Source organism: Scyliorhinus torazame, chromosome 7 (assembly GCF_047496885.1).
Source record: "Scyliorhinus torazame isolate Kashiwa2021f chromosome 7, sScyTor2.1, whole genome shotgun sequence".
NCBI lineage: Eukaryota > Metazoa > Chordata > Chondrichthyes > Carcharhiniformes > Scyliorhinidae > Scyliorhinus > Scyliorhinus torazame.
In genome coordinates this window covers 162469472-162487700 of record NC_092713.1, presented here as the reverse complement: position 1 = coordinate 162487700, position 18229 = coordinate 162469472, and the positions used below count along the sequence as shown (strand labels likewise).

General features: G+C 48.9%; 1 protein-coding gene across 1 annotated transcript in view; it reads right to left on the bottom strand.

Annotated features, from left to right (window-relative positions):
- Positions 1-17983, bottom strand: part of LOC140427338 (regulator of G-protein signaling protein-like) — a 194056-nt gene extending 176073 nt beyond the window's left edge. Inside the window, exon 1 of the mRNA XM_072512889.1 lies at positions 17928-17983. Coding sequence (XP_072368990.1) covers positions 17928-17940 — 13 coding nt within the window. The 5' untranslated portion in view covers positions 17941-17983. The remainder of the gene's footprint in view (positions 1-17927) is intronic.
- Between the last annotated feature and the right edge of the window lie 246 nt (positions 17984-18229).

Sequence of the window (18229 nt, the reverse complement as noted above, 5' to 3'; positions counted from 1 at the left end):
ACCCCATCAACATAGCGAGGTGAGAATAGCAGCCATCTCCGGAGCAGCTGGAAGACACTGAAATTCTCCACAAAAGAGCCTAACCTCGTTATCCTAGAAATCAGACTGTCTGAGTTCAGCATATTGCGCTGGAAAAGCCCCTAGAAGATCAGCGGTAGAGAAAAACCAAGTTGGAGGCGGACCTGGGGGAGGTACTCCAATCTTGACAGAAGCTACCGGCAGAAAAAACCAAGTTGGAGGCGGACCTGGGGGAGGTACTCCAATCTTGACAGAAGCTACCGGCAGAAACTCACTGGGAGGAGGGGGGCGGAGCCAGCGCCAAATTCAAATCGCGCAGGTCTGAAAAAAACCAAGTTGGAGGCGGACCTGGGGGAGGTACTCCAAGCTTGACAGAAGCTACCGACAGAAACTCACTGGAAGGAGGGGGCGGAGCCAGCGCCAAATTCAAATCGCGCAGGTCTGCCTAGCTGGAAGGGGCGGACCTGCGAGGAATACCCGGAAACATACAGCTCTGACCGGCTCAAAGGGGGCGGGACCAGCGGGAACTTTAAAACTTACCTTTTTCAATGCAAAAGGGGCTGGCCGATCACAGAACAAAGCCAGGTAAAACAATATAAAAGGGGCTGTGTTTCGATTGAGGCTCTCTGCGTTCTTGGCTCGACCTCTGCACCCCTGACTTGACCTCTGCAGCCTGTGACCGTAAGTACCCTGCAGCAGCTTGCGAAACTCCCTTGACTTTAATAGTGGTTGAGGCTTTGGGGAAGGGAACTTGTTTTGTGCCTTGTGCTATTGCTAAAAACCGTGTAATCATAAGAATTTTCGTTGTGTCCGCTATATTACTTTTGAATAGACTTAGTTTGTATTAGAGCATAAGATTTTATTGTGTTTCTTCTGTTGATGATTTTGACCTGGGTTTTGCAATAAACCTTGATTTGATGATAATTGGAGTCGTTTAAATTCTTCAATCTTTCACCAGCGATCTCTGACCAAGTCATTGTTAAAATACTCCTCACCTTAATTCCGGGTTCAAGAATCGAGGGTCATCTTGAGCGATTCACTCAGGACAGACTGCTGGTTAGGAAATAAACAGCAGTGTCCTATTCTCTCTCTTGGGAAAGCTACTCTAGTGGAGTAGGAACCGGGTGGGTGTTGCACCACCGGCAAGAGAGAGAATCACCTGGGTATTGGTAGGGGTCTGGAGATCTGTGTGATATAAGTCTCAGGCTGTCGGTTAGGAATAAACGGCAGGCTTGAATCAGTGCTCTCTTCAGTGGAAGTGTCCCAGTGTGACATCCCCTGGCCTCTGAAGTTTCAGTGCCAGCTGGAGAGAGACACACACAGATATTCAAACCCCAGATATCGGCCCAGTAGTGGAGTAGCGGAGATGGCACCCTCTACACAGCTCAACTGTGCCAAATGCTCGTTTGGGCGGTCCGCTATCAGGTTTTTAGGTGACCACATTTCACAGCAAGGTGTGCAACCTGACGCTGACAAGGTGCTGGCAATCAATGCCATGAAGACACCAGAGAACAAAAAGTTGGTCCTCCGCTTCCTTGGGATGGTAAGTTTTCTCAGAAAATTAATTCCCAACATGGCATCCCACACCACCGCCCTCCGGCATCTCGTTAAAAAGTCGACAGTGCTCCAGTGGCTTCCCGCACATCAAGCGGAATGGCTTGAGCTGAAGGCGAAGCTCACCACAGCCCCAGTTCTGGAGTTCTATGACCCAACCAAGGATACCAAGATATCCACAGATGCAAGCCAGGACGGCATTGGGGCGGTGCTCCTCCAGCGTGACGATTCTTCGCCCTGGGCTCCAGTGGCATATGCCTCCAGGGCCATGACTCCGACAGAACAACGGTATGCCCAGGTCGAAAAGGAGCATCTGGGTCTCCTGACAGAAAGTCAAGTTTCATGACTACGTATACGGTCTGCCGAAGTTCACGGTGGAAACAGACCACAGGCATTTAGTCCACATAATCCAGAAGGATTTAAATGACATGACACCTTAACTGCAGCGGATTCTTCTTCGTCTCCGCTGATATGACTTCAAACTCGTCTACACACCGGGCAAGGAGCTGATCGTCGCGGATGCCCTATCCCGATCCATCACCATGCCGTGTGAACCGGGCGACTTCATTCGCCACATCGAGGCACAGGTGCAGTTGTGTGCCAGCAACCTCCCAGCCACTATGAACGAGTTGCCCAGATACGCGAAGAAACTGCCAAAGATCCTCTACTGCAGCGCGTAATGCAACATGTTGCCCATGGCTGGCAAAAGGGGCAGTGCCCCCAGTTCTTCAACATTAAGGACGAGTGTCATGTGAGAGTACCTCTAAGACATGGATGTTTAAGCAATGTACCTTTAAGAAAACTGATGTCAGAGAGTGGGTGGGGCTGAGCTCAGGTCAGCCATTTTGGAAGTTTCAGTTTTAAAAAGCAGCTTGTGTGTGTCTGGGTGTTTCCAGAGAGCTGCAGTTTGGAGGAAAAGAGCTGTGTGTGTGTCTGTGTTTGCAGTGAGCTGGATTCTCTGCCATGAAAGACTATCTCTGGATCATTTGGGGGATTTAAACTCATAATTGTAAAGCCTTTAACCTGATGTGATTCTGTTTAAAGGTGTTAAGTCTCTTGGAAGTTTAAAGGAACATTTTGAGGAATTATTTACTGTTGCAATATTTTCTGAGTTATCTTTGAAGTAAGGGGTGTTAAGAGATCCAATGTTTATTTAAGATGTTAAGTTGAGTTCATGGAATAAACAGTGTTTTGTGTTTAAAAACCCACGTGTCAATAATTGTAATCCCACCCCTAGAGAACAAGCCGTGTGCTAGGAAAAGCAACAAATACATTAAAGGGAGAGGTTGGTTGAACTCCATGATACATTTTGGGGTTCTGAAAACGCCTCGCCCATAACAACTGGGGGCTCTAGGGGGATCAAAGTCTATCTATTGGATTGGCTTTTGTGAACTTAAAGACAGTAAAGGATTGTTGCTTTTCCGGTGTGGTATTTTAGTTTAAGTGGGGAGAGTGTTGTGAACAATGGCTCTTTCAGAGGCTCAGAAGTTTTTGGGGGTGGAGAATGTCACACGTAGTACTTTACGGACAGAAACGAAAAGCAGTCTGTTAGATTTGGCAGGAAAATTGCAGTTAACATTACCTGACAAAATGCAAAAATATGAGGTAATTATGGCAGTGGTTAAGCATTTAATGTTGCCTGAGATAGAGTTTGACTCATTGGAAGTGGCAAAAATTCAGTTGCAAATTAAACAAATGGAACATGAGAAAGAATTAAAGCGGCTTGAATACGAGAGTGAGAGAGAGGAAAAAGAAAGAGAAAGAGAGGAAAAAGAAAAGGACAGAGAAGAAAGGAGAAAAGAAAGAATAGCCCTAGCAGAACAAAAATAAAAAGAAAGTGAGATACAGATCAGGGAAAAAGATAAAGAGAGGGAGTTTGAACTGGCCATGAAACATGACAATCAGTTAAAATTGGCAGACCTAAAGGGAAACGTACAGTTGGATGATAGTGATGAGGATAGTGAGAAAGAGCGTCATAGTCGAAGGCTTGATGGGAATCTATTTAAATGGACAGGAATTTGTCGCCCGCCACAAAGACTAAATCTATTGACTTCAATCTTGTAAATTTTGTTCAGCTTGCTCTGCATCTGCACGATAGACACTTCCCATGTACATATGTTCATTCACTCACCACTTGTATATAATCATGCATGTATATATATCGCCACGTTCCAAAATTTACTTCAAAAGGGGTAGATGTCATAATATCCACTCATGTATATAATGAGAGGCAGACAGGCAGTGATTGACACACAGGATAACCAATGAACACACATGACACATAACAACCAATCACCAGACAGGACACCACCACTATAAAGCACACAGGTCATTAAGACTCTCCCTCTCTCTACAGGACACAGCTACTGAGATAGTAAGAGTGCACAAGCCAGTGAGCACTGTCACCATGAGGTAGAGAGTTAGTCTGGTCAAGCCAGTAGGAGGTTATCAGTTAGATTGATAGAGTGTCAACCCACAGCAGACTATGTACAGCAATCAGCAAGTTCAATAAAACAGTGTTGGACCATCTCCTGTGTCAGAAGCCTGTTTCTGGTTTCACTGCATCCAGTGCAGTCAACGTTGAACCAACTTACTTAACACATCACCACCCAAACCCCTCGATTAGATTCCAGTCTGTAACTCATTCCCGGGTATCTGTTATTCTATATATAAACCACCCAAACCCCTCGATTAGATTCCAGTCTGTAACTCACTCCCGGGTATCTGTTATTCTATATATAAACCACCCAAACCCCTCGATTAGATTCCAGTCTGTAACTCATTCCCGGGTATCTGTTATTCTATATATAAACCACCCAAACACCTCGATTAGATTCCAGTCTGTAACTCATTCCCGTGTATCTGTTATTCTGTATATAAACTACCCGAACCCCTCGATTAGATTCCAGTCTGTAACTCACTCCCGGGTATCTGTTATTCTATATATAAACCACCCGAACCCCTCGATTAGATTCCAGTCTGTAACTCACTCCCCGGTATGTTACTCTATATGTAAACTATCCAAACCCCTCAATTAAATTCCAGTCTGTTGTGGTGTTCTTTGTGTTGCTAATTTTAGGGTGGTTGATGTTGTGTTCACAAAGACCACAAATAGCTTTCATAGAATTTACAGTGCAGAAAGAGGCCATTCGGCCCATCGAGTCTGCACTGGATCTTGGAAAGAGCACCCTACTTAAACCCACACCTCCACCTTATCCTCGTAACCCAACAACCCCACCTAAGCTTTTTTTTTTGGACACTCAGGGCAATGTAGGGGCTGGTTTAGCACAGGGCTAAATCGCTGGCTTTGAAAGCAGACCAAGGCAGGCCAGCAGCACGGTTCAATTCCCGTACCAGCCTCCCCGAACAGGCGCCGGAATGTGGCGGCTAGGGGCTTTTCACAGTAGCTTCAATAAACGATTGTTATTATTATTTATCATGTCTAATCCACGTCCTGCACATCTTTGGACTGTGGGAGGAAACCGGAACATCCGGAGGAAACCCACGCACACACGGGGAGAACATGCAGACTCCGCACAGACAGTGACCCAAGCCGGGAATCGAACCTGGGACCCTGGTGCTGTGGAGCAACTGTGCTAACCACTGTGCTACCATGCTGCCCTTTAAATTGAACAAAGCTATAAATTTATTAACACTACTTATTTGGATTTGACACTCCTATATAATACAATTGATGATAAACAAATAATCAACCCTCATCTACTACTAATCTCTACACAATCACATTAACTATGATCTGCCCTCACTCACACTATCTTTCCTTCAGTCTAAACTCTAGCTTTCTCCTCAACCTCTCACCTACAAGGCTTAGCATCAATGTCTTATATACATCTAGCTCCCTCTAGTGGTTTATTTAGACATTACATTAACCCTTGCAGTTCTTAAAATTATGATAATGTCACATCCCCCTTTCTTTGCAAAAACGGTTATAAACTTTGTAACATTTTTTTCTTTGAACATTACAATAGCGAGCATGAATCATTAACTTGTTTTTTTACATTCAGTTGCAAGAATAACTGTTACGTCACATTGGTGATGACAGATGAATAGTTATTACAGTCATTACAAATTTAATCTGTTCAGTGGTCTCCTGGTTCTAGTTGACCTTCTCAGTGGTTTTGTCAAAGTATGTAATCTTGGGCTTTATAAATAGAGAAATTGAGTGCAAAGGAACCTTTATAAAGCTCTGGTTAGGCCACAGCTAGAGAATTGCATCCAGTGCTGGTCATCGCACTCTAGGAAGGATGTGAGGTTCCTTGAGAGGGTGTAGAGGAGATTTACCAGAATGATTCGAGGGATGAGGGATATTAGTTGCAAGGCTAGGCTGGAGAAGCTGTGACTGTTCTCCTTGGGGAAGGAGATTGAGGGGAGATTTGACAGAGGTGAACAAGATGGTGGCGTGGTGGGATCGTCCCTGGACTAGTAATTCTAGGGACCCAGGGTAGTTCTCCTGGGACCGGGTTCAAATCCCGTCAGATGGTTACATTTGAATTGAAGAATTAATTTCACAGTAAAGTGGTTGTTTTTGACCGACACAGACGCAATGGGCCAAAGGGCATATTCTATGCTGTAGACCTCCAAGATGCTATTACAAACCAGTTTAGATAAGGTACACAAAGAAAAATGTTCAATTAGCTGATGGTATAAAGATTAGGGCCCATAACAGCTGATTGCGTTACAGTGCGGGGTGCAGTGGTTGCTGAGTGCTTGCTGGGAAGGTGAGTGAATTTTAAAAAACTTACTGTTGGGAGTTTCCAGCTGAATCCAGTCGGAGTGAGGACAGAGTGACTGCTGGGTAAGTAGTACAGAATTAAATTGTTTGCGCAGGCCCATAACAGCTGATTGCTGTTATCGTGCCGGGCGCAGTGGTTGCTTTTTACCTGTATTTAAGTTGGGCGGTTGCGAAACCCGAGCCACTCCACTTGTAGTGTCCCCCACCCTTCCACCTTCTCTAACCTAAGGTGGTGAGTGAATATCAGGTAAGCTCTTTCTTTCTTTTTCTTGTTTTATCCCCAAGTTATCTAGAGGGGATGGCAGGTAAGGCAGTGCAATGTTCCTCCTGCAGAATATTTGAGGTGAGGGACGCCGTCAGTGTCCCTGCTGATTTCACCTGTGGGAAGTGCACCCATCTCCAGCTCCTCAGAAACCGCGTTAGGGAACTGGAGCTCAAGGTGGATGAATTTCGGATCATTTGGGAGGCAGAGGTGGTCATAGATAGTAGCTTCAGGGGTGTAGATACTCCGAAGAATTAAGATAGATGGGTGACAGTGAGAGGGGCTGGGAGGAAGCAGTCAGTACAGGGATCCCCTGTGGTCGTTCCCCTTAGTAACAAGTATACTGCTTTGGATACTGGTGGTGGGGGGGGGGGGGGGGGGGGGAATTACCAGGGTAAGCCACGGTGACCAGATCTCCAGCACTGAGTCCGTCCCTGTGGCTCAGGAGGGAAGGGGAGAAAGCGGGAGAGCAATAGTTATTGGGGACTCGATAGTTAGAGGGACAGATAGACGGTCCTGTGGCAACGAGAGACTCACTGATGGTATGTTGCCTCCTGGGTGCCAGGGTCCGTGACGTTTCGAACTGTGTTTTCAGAATCCTTAAGAGGGAGGGGGAACAGTCACAAGTCGTGGTACACATCGGTACCAACGGCATAGGTAAGAGTAGGGACGGGGATTTAAAACAGGAATTTAGGGAGCTGGGGTGGAAGCTGAGAGCCAGGACAAACCATGTTGTCATCTCTGGTTTGTTGCCGGTGCCACGTGTTAGCGGGTTGAGGAACAGGGAGAGAGTGCAGATAAACACGTGGCTGCAGGGATGGTGTAGGGGGGAGGGTTTCAGTTACGTGGATAATTGGAGCACATTCTGGGGAAGGTGGGTCCTGTACAAACAGGACGGTTTGCACCTGAACCAGAGGGGCACCAATATCCTGAGAGGAAAATTTGCTACGGCTATTCGGGGGGGGCGTTTAAACTAATTTGTCAGGGGGATGGGAAAACGAGCAGGAGTCCATAACCCAGTGTTGAGAATAGTGAGGTACTGAGGAGGATATTAAGGTCGCAGGAGTGTATTGGCAGACAGGAAGGTGGGTTGAAGTGTGTCACTTTAATGCAAGGTGCATCCTGAATAAGGTAGGTGAACTTGGAGCGTGGATTGGAACTTGGGACAACGATGTTGTGGGCATTACGGAGACATGGTTAGAACAGGGACAGGAATGGTTGTTGGAAGTTCCAGGGTATAGATGTTTCAGTAAGAGTAGGGAAGGTGGTAAAAGAGGTGGAGGAGTAGCATTGTTAATCAAGGCTAGTTTAACGGCTGCAGAAAGGCAGTTCGAGGGGGATCTGCCTACTGAGGTAATATGGGCTGACGTTAGAAATAGGAAAGGAGCGGTCATGTTGCTAGGAGTTTTCTATAGGCCCCCAAATAGTAATAGAGATGTGGAGGAAGAAATTGCAAAGCAGATTATGGATAGGTGTGGAGGTCTCAGGATTGTTGTCAACTTTCCAAATATTGATTGGAATCTCGATAGGTCGAACAGTTCGGATGGGGCAGTTTTTGTACAGTGTGTGCAGGAGGGTTTCCTGACACAATATGTGTATAGGCCGAAAAGAGGTGGGGCCACATTGGATTTGGTACTGGGTAATGAACCGGGCCAAGTGTTAGATTTGTTTGTGGGAGAGTACTTTAGAGATAGTGACCACAATTCGGTGTATTTCACTATTGCAATGGAGAGGGATAGGGCTATACGGCAGGGCAAGGTTTATAATTGGGGGTGGGGTAATTATGATGCGATTAGGCAAGAATTAGGGAGCATAAGATGGGAACAGAAACTGTCAGGGAAGGCACAAATGAAAAGTGGAGCTTGTTCAAGGAACAAATACTGCGTGTCCTTGATAGGTATGTCCCTGTCAGGCAGGGAGGAAATGGTCGTGTGAGGGAACCATGGTTCACAAAAGAGGTTGAATGTCTTGTCAAGAGGAAAAAGGAAGAGTACGTAAGGATGAGAAAACAAGGTTCAGTTGGGTCGCTTGTGGGTTACAAGGTAGCAAGGAATGAGCTAAAAAAAAGAGCTTAGGAGAGCTAGGAGGGGGCATGAGAAGTCCTTGGCAGGTCGGATCAAGGAAAATCCTTCAGGCTTTTTACTCTTATGTGAGAAATAAAAGAATGACCAGGGTGAGGTTAGGGCCGGACAAGGACAGTAGTGGGAACTTGTGCATGGACTCAGAAGAGATAGGAGAGGCATTGAATTAATACTTTTCTTCAGTGTTCACCAAGGAGAGGGGCTATGTTTTTGCGGATGGGAGTGTGATACAAGCGGGTAGGCAGGAGGAGGTAGATGTTCTGAGGGAAGATGTATTAGAAATTTTGAATTAGAAACCTGTATTAGAAACCTGTGGGTCGACAAGTCCCCTGGGCCAGATAGAATATATCCTAGGATTCTTTGGGAGGCAAGGGATGAGATTGCAGAGCCTTTGGCTTTGATCTTTGGGTCCTCTTTGTCCACGGGGATAGTGCCAGAGGACTGGAGAGTGGCAAATGTTGTTCCTCTGTTCAAGAAAGGGAATAGGAATAACCCTGGTAATTATAGGCCAGTTAGTCTTACTTCGGCGGTCGGTAAGTTAATGGAAAAGGTCCTGAAGGATAGGATTTATGACCATTTGGAAAGATGCAGCTTAATCCGGGATGGTCAACACGGATTCGTGATTGGTAAGTCTTGCCTCACAAATTTGATTGAATTCTTTGAGGAGGTTACTAGGTGTGTAGATGAAGGTAGAGCAGTTGATGTCGTAGACATGGATTTTAGTAAGGCGTTTGATAAGGTTCCCCATGGTCGGCTCATGAAGAAAGTAAGGAGGTGTGGGATAGAGGGAAATTTGGCCAATTGGATTAGTAACTGGCTATCACATAGAAGACAGAGGGTGGTGGTGGATGGAAAATTTTCAGACTTGAGACCAGTTACCAGCGGTGTACCACAGGGATCAGTGCTGGGTCTTCTGCTATTTGTGATTTTTATAAATGATGAGGAGGGGGCTGAAGGGCGGGTCAGTAAATTTGCTGATGACACCAAGATTGGTGGAGTAGTGGATGAGGTGGAGGGCTGTTGTAGGCTGCAAAGAGACATTGATAGGATGCACAGCTGGGCCGACAAATGGCAGATGGAGTTTAACCCTGATAAGTGCAAGGTGATTCATTTTGGTCGGACAAATTTGAATGCGGATTACAGGGTCAACGGCAGGGTTCTGAGGAATGTGGAGGAACAGAGAGATCTTGGGGTTCATGTCCACAGATCTCTGAAGGTTGCCACTCAAGTAGATAGAGCCGTGAAGAAGGCCTATAGTGTGTTAGCGTTTATTAACAGGGGGCTTGAGTTTAAGAGCCGTAGGGTTATGCTGCAACTGTACAGGACCCTGGTGAGACCACATTTTGGAGTAGTGCGTGCAGTTCTGGTCACCTCATTATAGGAAGGATGTGGAAGCATTGGAAAGGGTGCAAAGGAGATTTACCAGGATGCTGTCTGGATTGGAGGGTAGGTCTTATGAGGAAAGGTTGAGGGAGTTAGGGCTTTTCTCATTGGAGCGAAGGAGAATGAGAGGCAACTTAATAGAGGTTCATAAGATGATGAGGGGGATAGATAGAATGGACATTCAGAGACTATTTCCTCGGGCGGATGTAGCTGTTACAAGGGGGCATAACTATAAGGTTCAGGGTGGGAGATATAGGAGTGATGTCCGAGGTAGGTTCTTTACTCAAAGAGTGGTTAGGGTGTGGAAAGGACTGCCTGCTGTGATAGTGGAGTCGGACACTTTAGGAACTTTCAAGCGGTTATTGGATAGGCACATGGAGCACACCAGAATGACAGGGAGTGGGATAGCTTGATCTTGGTTTCGGACAAGGCTCAGCACAACATCGAGGGCTGAAGGGCCTGTTCTGTGCTGTACTGTTCTATGTTTCTACGAAACACAGTTTAAGGTTTTGGGGAAGTGATGCAGGAGGAATGTGAGGGGAAACCTTTTTAACATAGCATGTGGTGATCATCTGGAACCCGCTGCCTATGAGAGTATTGGAAGGAGGATGGTGGTTTAGTGGTAATGTCAGTGGATTAATAATCCAGAGGCCCAGGTTAACACTCTGAGACCACGGGTTCAAATCCCACCGTGGCAGCTTGTGGAATTTAAATAAAATTAAAAGCCAGTCATGAAGCTGTCAATTGTTGTAAAAAAAAACATCTGGTTCACTAACCTCCTTTAGGGGGGAACAAAACCCATCTGGTTCATTAATGTCCTCCAGGGAAGGAAATACGGGGCAGGATTCTCCGACCCCGCGCGGGTCAGAGAATCAGCGGCGGGCCGATAGAATCACGCTACGCTGCCCCGACGCAAGCACGTGATTCTCCGCAGAGCGGAGAATCGGCGCCATTGGCACCGGCGTGGTTGGTGCAGCACCGGTCGCAAGCCGCTCTACGTGGCCGGCCCACCGATTCTCCGGCCCGGATGGACCGAGCGTCCGTAAGAAAAGAGTCGAGTCCCGCCGGTGCCGCTCTAACCTGCTCTGGGCCGGCGGGACCTCAGGTGTAAGGGTCGGGTGGCGGCCTTTGGGGGGGGGGGGGGGGGGGGGAAGAGGGGTCCGACCTCAGGGGGGCCTCCGATATGGCCTAGCCTGCGATCAGGGCCCACTGATCGGCGGGCCGGCCTCTGTGGCTGGGGGCCTCCTTTCCTACGCACCGGCCCCTGTGTTGCGTCATGTTGCGTCGGGGCCGGCGCGTTGAAGGAGGCGCCGGTGCCAGTGCACATGTCCTCGTTGTGCCGACGCAACTGCGCACGCGCGGATCCCGCGGCGCACTGTTCACGCCGGGATCTGCAGCTGGAGCGGCGCGAACCGCTCCAGCGCCGTGCTGGCCCCCTGTAGGGGCCAGAATTAGTCGTGGGAGTGCTCCATTCAACGCCATCGTAAATCGCGACGGCGTTTACGACGGCGTGGACACTCTGCCGCAGGATGGGAGAATCCCGCCGCTGTTGTCCTCACCTGGTCTGGCCTACATGTGACTCCAGACCACGCTGTGAAATGGCCTAACAAGCCACTCAGTTCAAGGGTATTTAAGGAAGGGCAACAAGGACAGCAGCGACACCCACATCCTGTTGAAGCAAAATGTGGCGGCGATTGATGATTTTGAAGGCATATTGGATGGGCAACTTGAGTGAAACAGGTTTGCTGCACCAGGCTGATCGAGTGGCGGAATGGGGCTGACTGGATTGCTTGATTGACAGCTTGAGGAGTTGATGGGCTGAATGGCCTCCTGCACTGTAATCGATTCTATGACTCAAGGATGGGGGGAAAGACAGTAGGGTGCGGATAGACATGTGGGTCGAGGAAAGGCACAAGTAAAGGAGGACACACTAGGTGACCTATGCCCAGGAGTATGTGGGGGCAGTATGGTCGGAGGTGGCAGGTGATGTGTCAAAACCTTCAGGAATATCCCTAGAGTTGGAAACAAAGGAGACTGAGGGGAGGTTTGACAGAGGTGAACAAGATGCCAATTATATTTCCCAGTACAAGAAAAAAAAATCTGCGTGCGATTTAACCACCGCATTTCACCAGGCACAGATGTGGATGCGCCATTTAAGTAGCAGAAAAAGCCAAACACGAATCAGTTTGCAATCTAACCGGCCTGCTCAAGATGGCGGGTTCCTGATCTCGCCCGAATATGACGAGCATTTCATTAACCAATTTGCATTAATTTCTATCTCATTAGCAAGATTTGAGTCAAAATTAACGGCCTCCTGGGAATTAACCGGCTCCCCAGCGAGAAATCACGGGCATCGTTTAGTACTCCTTTTTAAAAATGTGAAGCTGGTGCAATGGCTGCTGAGGGGAACAGAGGAGGTGAGTAGCCATTTCCATTTTCCGGCATGCTGCCCCAGTGCTCGGGAGGAGATCCCCTCAGTGGGATTGGGCTTGGTTGGGAGGGCGGGGGGGCTGAAAGGTTCCAGGTCGGGGGTTGGCCCTTAGCCAGGGGTGCGGGGGTGGGGTGAGGGGCTTCTTGTCTGTGAGGCCTTCAAACCATGTTTAAATATTGTGGATACCCATAACGGGCAACTAGAGCTGCTGCCGGTCTCTCCCATCAACCACTTCCAGTTCAGAGCCCTGGTCTTGGTTCTATGTCGAAGGTCATTTTATCTCCCTTTGACTGGGAGTAGCCTCTAACTTCACAGCTGAAGTCTATTGCTAATAAGGAATTGGCCTTGTTAGTTGTGAGAGCACTTCACAGCTGCAGGTTGTGTTTGCTGTTGCTTGTGGCTGCAGATGCCTGGAGCTGCTGCTGTTTCCTTCTTTTTCTGTAGCCTGGTGTAAGGAAAGGGAGGATGGGAAGATGACCTGCCTGCGCTGGAGAAGGGGAAGGGGAGCTCTTTCTCTCCTCTGGCGTGCTCTGGGTCAGTATGACTTTCCACTACCGAGGAGTCCACTGCCGGGAGCTGCAAGAGGGGGCGAGAGAGGCAGATTGAGCTGAATGAGCGATGTTTGCTGCTTGTTGCTGCAGCTGCCTAGAGGCTGTGTGTTTGTTTACTGCCGCCTCTTTACTTTTGTGGTCTGGAGTAAGGAAAGCGAAGATGGGAAGATGGCCTGCTACCTGGGCTAGAGAAGGGGAAGAGGAGCTCTTTCTCTCTTCTGGCCTGTTCTGGGTCGGTGCAATTTTCCACTGCTGGGGAATCTACTGCTGGGAGCTGCAGGAGGGAGAGAGAGAGACGGATTGATCTGAATCAGCTACTTGATGAAGGTGTTGAAGAAATGCTTTTGCAGACTGCTGGTGATTTTATTGTAAGTGTGGTGAGTGCTGCATGTTGACTAGCATGTCGCCACAAGTGAAACACGCTGGACGTTGAGGCTGTTTTACTGCACCTTGAATGCCAGTGGAACATGGGAAACCAAGCTTTGGCAGTCTAGGAAGGTATGTATAATGGAGGCTCATGGACAGAGACTGATACGTAACGTGACCGCACAGCAAGGACCTGTGTGGGTGGAGTTTGTGTGATTTATCAACTGTTAAGTAGTTGGTTTTCACCTCTTTGCATAAGGTATAGCCCGGTAGCACAGTGGTTAGCACAGTTGCTTCACAGCTCCAGGGTCCCAGGTTCGATTCCCGGCTTGGGACACTGTCTTTGAGGAGTCTGCACGTTCTCCCTGTGCCTGCGTGGGTTTACTCCGGGTGCTCCGGTTTCCTCCCACCGTCCAAAGATGTGCAGGTTAGGTGGATTGGCTATGCTAAATTGCCCTTAGTGACCATAAAGGTTGGGTGGGGTTACGGGGATAGGGTGGAGGGTGCTCTTTCCAAGGGCTGGTGCAGACTCGATGGGCCGAATGGCCTCCTTCTGCACTGTAAATTCTATGAAATTGTACAGCTGACCATTTAATAAACAAAATATCCCTAAGTGCATTCTCTTTTTGTTGATAAATTTAGACTACCAATTCATTTTGTCCAATTAAGGGGCAATTTAGTGTGGCCAATCCACCTACCCTGCACATCTTTGTGTTGTGGGGGCGAAACCCATGCAATCCCGGGGAGAATGTGCAAACTCCACACGGACAGTGACCCAGTGCCAGGATCAAACCTGGGACCTTGGCGCCGTGAGGCTGCAGTGCTAACCACTGCGCCGCCATGCTGCCCCCCCCCCAAAGTGCATTCTCATGAGTGCATGTGCCATGTCTCAGGTGATGATTGTTGCATTGCATTTCAATCAAACTTTGAAGCCTGAACATGTTGCCTGACTTCTAGAAGAGTCAGCACATGGGGGGGGGGTGGCCTTGTGGGATTCGAGGTTCCCAGGGTGAAGACAGAGGTTTCAAATGTATCAGGTGTGACGTTTTAATAGTGAACATTGGACACTTCAATTCCCCTTAGTCACATACACCCCCCCCCTCAGTGCTCCTCACTCTTTTTGACCTTATGTTGTCTAGTGCTACGCCTGGGTGTGTCCCCAGGATGCACATCCGAGGTAGAAGCAGCCTGTTGCTTTCTGCACCCCGTGGCCTTAGATGCCTTGGCAGACGTCTTCTGGAGGGCCTGGAGCTGGAGGACCCTAGTCACCATATCAGTGTCACTGGCATTTCCGTGCCACCTTGTTCTGCCCACTGCCCTGGAGGTGCGCTGGTGTCAGGAGCGGGGGTATTCGGAAGAGCTGGACAGCGCTGTCATCTACTTGCCGGCTGGCCTCGTGTTGGTCTCCAGTGCTTCCTCCTCTCTGATGGTGCCCGTAGGGCACTGGGGCCTCCATGGGACGGAGATGGAGCTGGAGTGAGGCTCCACCCTAACAGTGTTGGCCTTGGGGCCATGCATTGTTGGCATCATCTCCTGTGCCCCTAGGCTTTGGGACTCCTCCAATCGGCTATGCACTCACTGACATCCCCTCCTGAATCTCACAGCCATGTCCTAGCATCTGCAACAGCTCTGGGGTAACTTTCTCCAGAGCCTTAGTATCTGGCTGGGACCCAGCTGGGTCCTGGGATCCAGCAGACCTCCATCTGCTGTCTCTCTTGGATGTTCCTGCCTCCACTTGATGTGGATCAGCAACTGTGTGGTGCTGACCAGATTGTGCCCAGAAGCCTTTTTTTTTGGGGGGGGGGGGGGGGTGACGACTTCAGATGGCCCACTCCCATCAGATGGAGATCCTGCAAGAGAATGGACATGCGATCAGTGAGAGGGAGGGATCATTTTCATAGAATCCCTACAATGTAGAAGAAAGCCATTCAGCCCATTGAGTCTGCACCGACCCACCAAACAGTACCCTAGGCCCACTCTCCCGCTCTATCCCTGTAACTCCACCTCACCTTTGAACACACTAAGGGGCAATTTAGCGTGGCCAATCTACCTAACCTGCACATCCTTGGACTGTGGGAGGAAACCGGAGCACCCGAAGGAAGTGCAAACTCCACACAGGCAGTCACCCGAGGTTGGAATTGCACCCGGGTCCCTGGCCCTGAGGCAGCAGTGCTAACCACTGTGCCACCATGCCACCCCTATTTTGTCTAACACGAACAACTCTCTTGAGACAGGTCATCTGGGTTAAGGGGGAGTGGATCCTCACCTCTCCGGCACAGGTCAACCTTGCTGTCCTTAAGATATAGAAGTATAATTAGGCCATTCGATCATGGCTATGTTCCTCACCCCCATTCTCCTGCCTTCTCCCATAATCCCTGATCCCTTCTGAATCAAGAATTCCCCTTATTAAAGAACACCAGATTTGTGCTTGAGGTGCTGTTACCTACAGGGCTACAGAGCAAGAGCTGGAAGGTGGAATTAGACAGAATTTTCTTTCTTAGAACATGAGAACTAGGAGCTTGAGCGGGCAATTTAGCCTCTCGTTATAATCTCAACTCCACCGTCCTGTCTGTTCTCCATTACCCTTCAACCCATTACCAATTAAAAATCTGTCTAACTGCTCCTTAAATTAACTCTGTCCCAGCATCCACCGCACTCTGGGGTAGTGAATGCCACAGATTCACAATCCTTTGGGGTTAGTGCCTCATCTCGGTTTTAAATTTGCTACCCCTTATCCTGAGGTTATGACCTCTCATTCTAGAATGCCCCACAAGAGGAAGCTCCATGTCTACTTCATCCATACCGTTTATTATTTCAAATACCTCAATTAGATCTCCTCTCATTCTTCTAAACGTGAGAGAACATAGGCCTAAACTGCTCAATCTCTCTTCACAAGACAAATCCCTCATTTTTGGAATCAATCGGTGACTGCTCTCTCCTTGGCCAACCCCACGATCTCCAGGGCCCTTTCCTCATAGGAACCCCCCCTCCCCCCTCCCATCCTGACCCTTTCCCACTTATTATGAGCTATTTTCTCCAGCGGGGTCGAAGAGAAAGCATTGTGAGCCGTACGCTTGATGGAACGGGGGGTCCATCTATAGCAGGTGGCATGTGTGGCCACCGCACCTGGACATGAAGGGGTTGTGCTGGTGGGTGCTGAGGAACAAGTGCGAAGTTCGGATATAGTGTGGGTGCGAGGTGACAGTCAGTGATTTGTGGGGGGTGGGGGTAGATTCAGGAATTTGAGGGGTGGCAGGTGGAACTGATGCCAGGAAAGAGGTGGTAACTTACCCTAGCAGCTCGGTGGAGGGCTGTTGGTCTTCTTCCTACATTGGACGGTGGTCCTCTCGGTCATGCTGCCCACACTGACAGCCACTGCCTCCCAAGTGGTATTGGTGATCCTGCTGCTGGTCCTCCGACCCCCTTGGGGAAACAGGATGTCCTGTCTCGCATCAACAGCACCCAGAAGCCTGTCCAGGTCAGCAACCCCAAAGCGAGGAGCAGTTCTGCATGCTGCCATGCCTGTGTTGACTGGGAGTGAGTGGTGAGGAACATAGGAATTAGGAGCAGGAGTAGGCCCTCAAGCCTGCTCCGCCATTCATTCAGATCATGGCTGATCTCTTCCTGGTCTAAAATCCACCTCCCTACCGGTTCCCCATATCCCTTTAACCCGGCTTTTATCAGAAATATATCTATCTCCTTCTTTAAACCATTTAATGACTCAGATTCCACCGCACTATGGGGCAGCGAGTTCCACAAATTCACCACCTTTGCAAGTAGTTGTTCCTCCTAATTTTGTTTAAAAAGCAGCTCCCTTTTGTTAGTGGTGAGACAATAATGTCACGACACTCATGGGGGCTTACTGAATGCTGTTAAATACGGGGCACGATCTCGCCAACGCAGCCGACAAGAAACACCCTGCCAACCGTGCCCAAAATGCCACTTAGGCGTGTTTCCATTAAATCGTGCCCCTGATCTCAAAACCAGGATTCCTCCCCCACCCGCAGACGACACAAACCAAGGTGACTGCATGGGGCTGGTTTTAAAGCTGAAATGCAACTTGATTTGCCCCCAAGCTGTTTGGAGGTGGCTCCCAACAACAATCTCTGGTGTCGCGAACCCTCACTTTCTGCTTCATGCTCCCAACAGCAAGCAACTGATGTGGGGATACGCCCCAAAAAACTCCCGTCTTCTACTCTTTCCAATTGCAAAGCAGCGTGTGTGGGGGGGGGGGGGGGACAGTCCCCTTGAACAACTCTACACCGCCTCTTCAAACAAACTGGATTAATAGGCATTGGGAAGCTTTGAGCAGGAGGACCCGCTCAAACGGGATCGCACGCTTTGAGGAAGTGAAACCTTCAACAAACGGCCTTTCTTCCAGAAGAACACACAAGCGCTGGGGGGGGGGGGGGGGGGGCTCAGATTTTTGAGAGCGCCCTTGCCCTGCAGGTAAATTTCTGGAAATTAATACAATGTCAATCAGCTTCCAAAACCCAGCTGGCACAGACAGCTCTTGGTGTCAACTTACCCGATTCGCCCATTTTCAGATGGGAGATACTGGAACAAGTGTGCAAAGCCCCCCCTCCCCCTCCCACATTGAGAGGCGTCTACATGCCGGCTGGGGGTAAGACCAAGGCGCTTAATTGTTACTTTCTCCCGCGTCAGTGTCTGCATTGTGACTGTTCAACTCAATGTCGGACCAGTTTGGGGGAAAAGATAGAAAATTGCAAGTGATCCCCCCCCCCCCCCCTTCCCTTTACACATCGCACCGCCACCATCTAGTTACTTATTTAGTCCGATGGAGTGTTATTGTTAATCCATTAACACAGG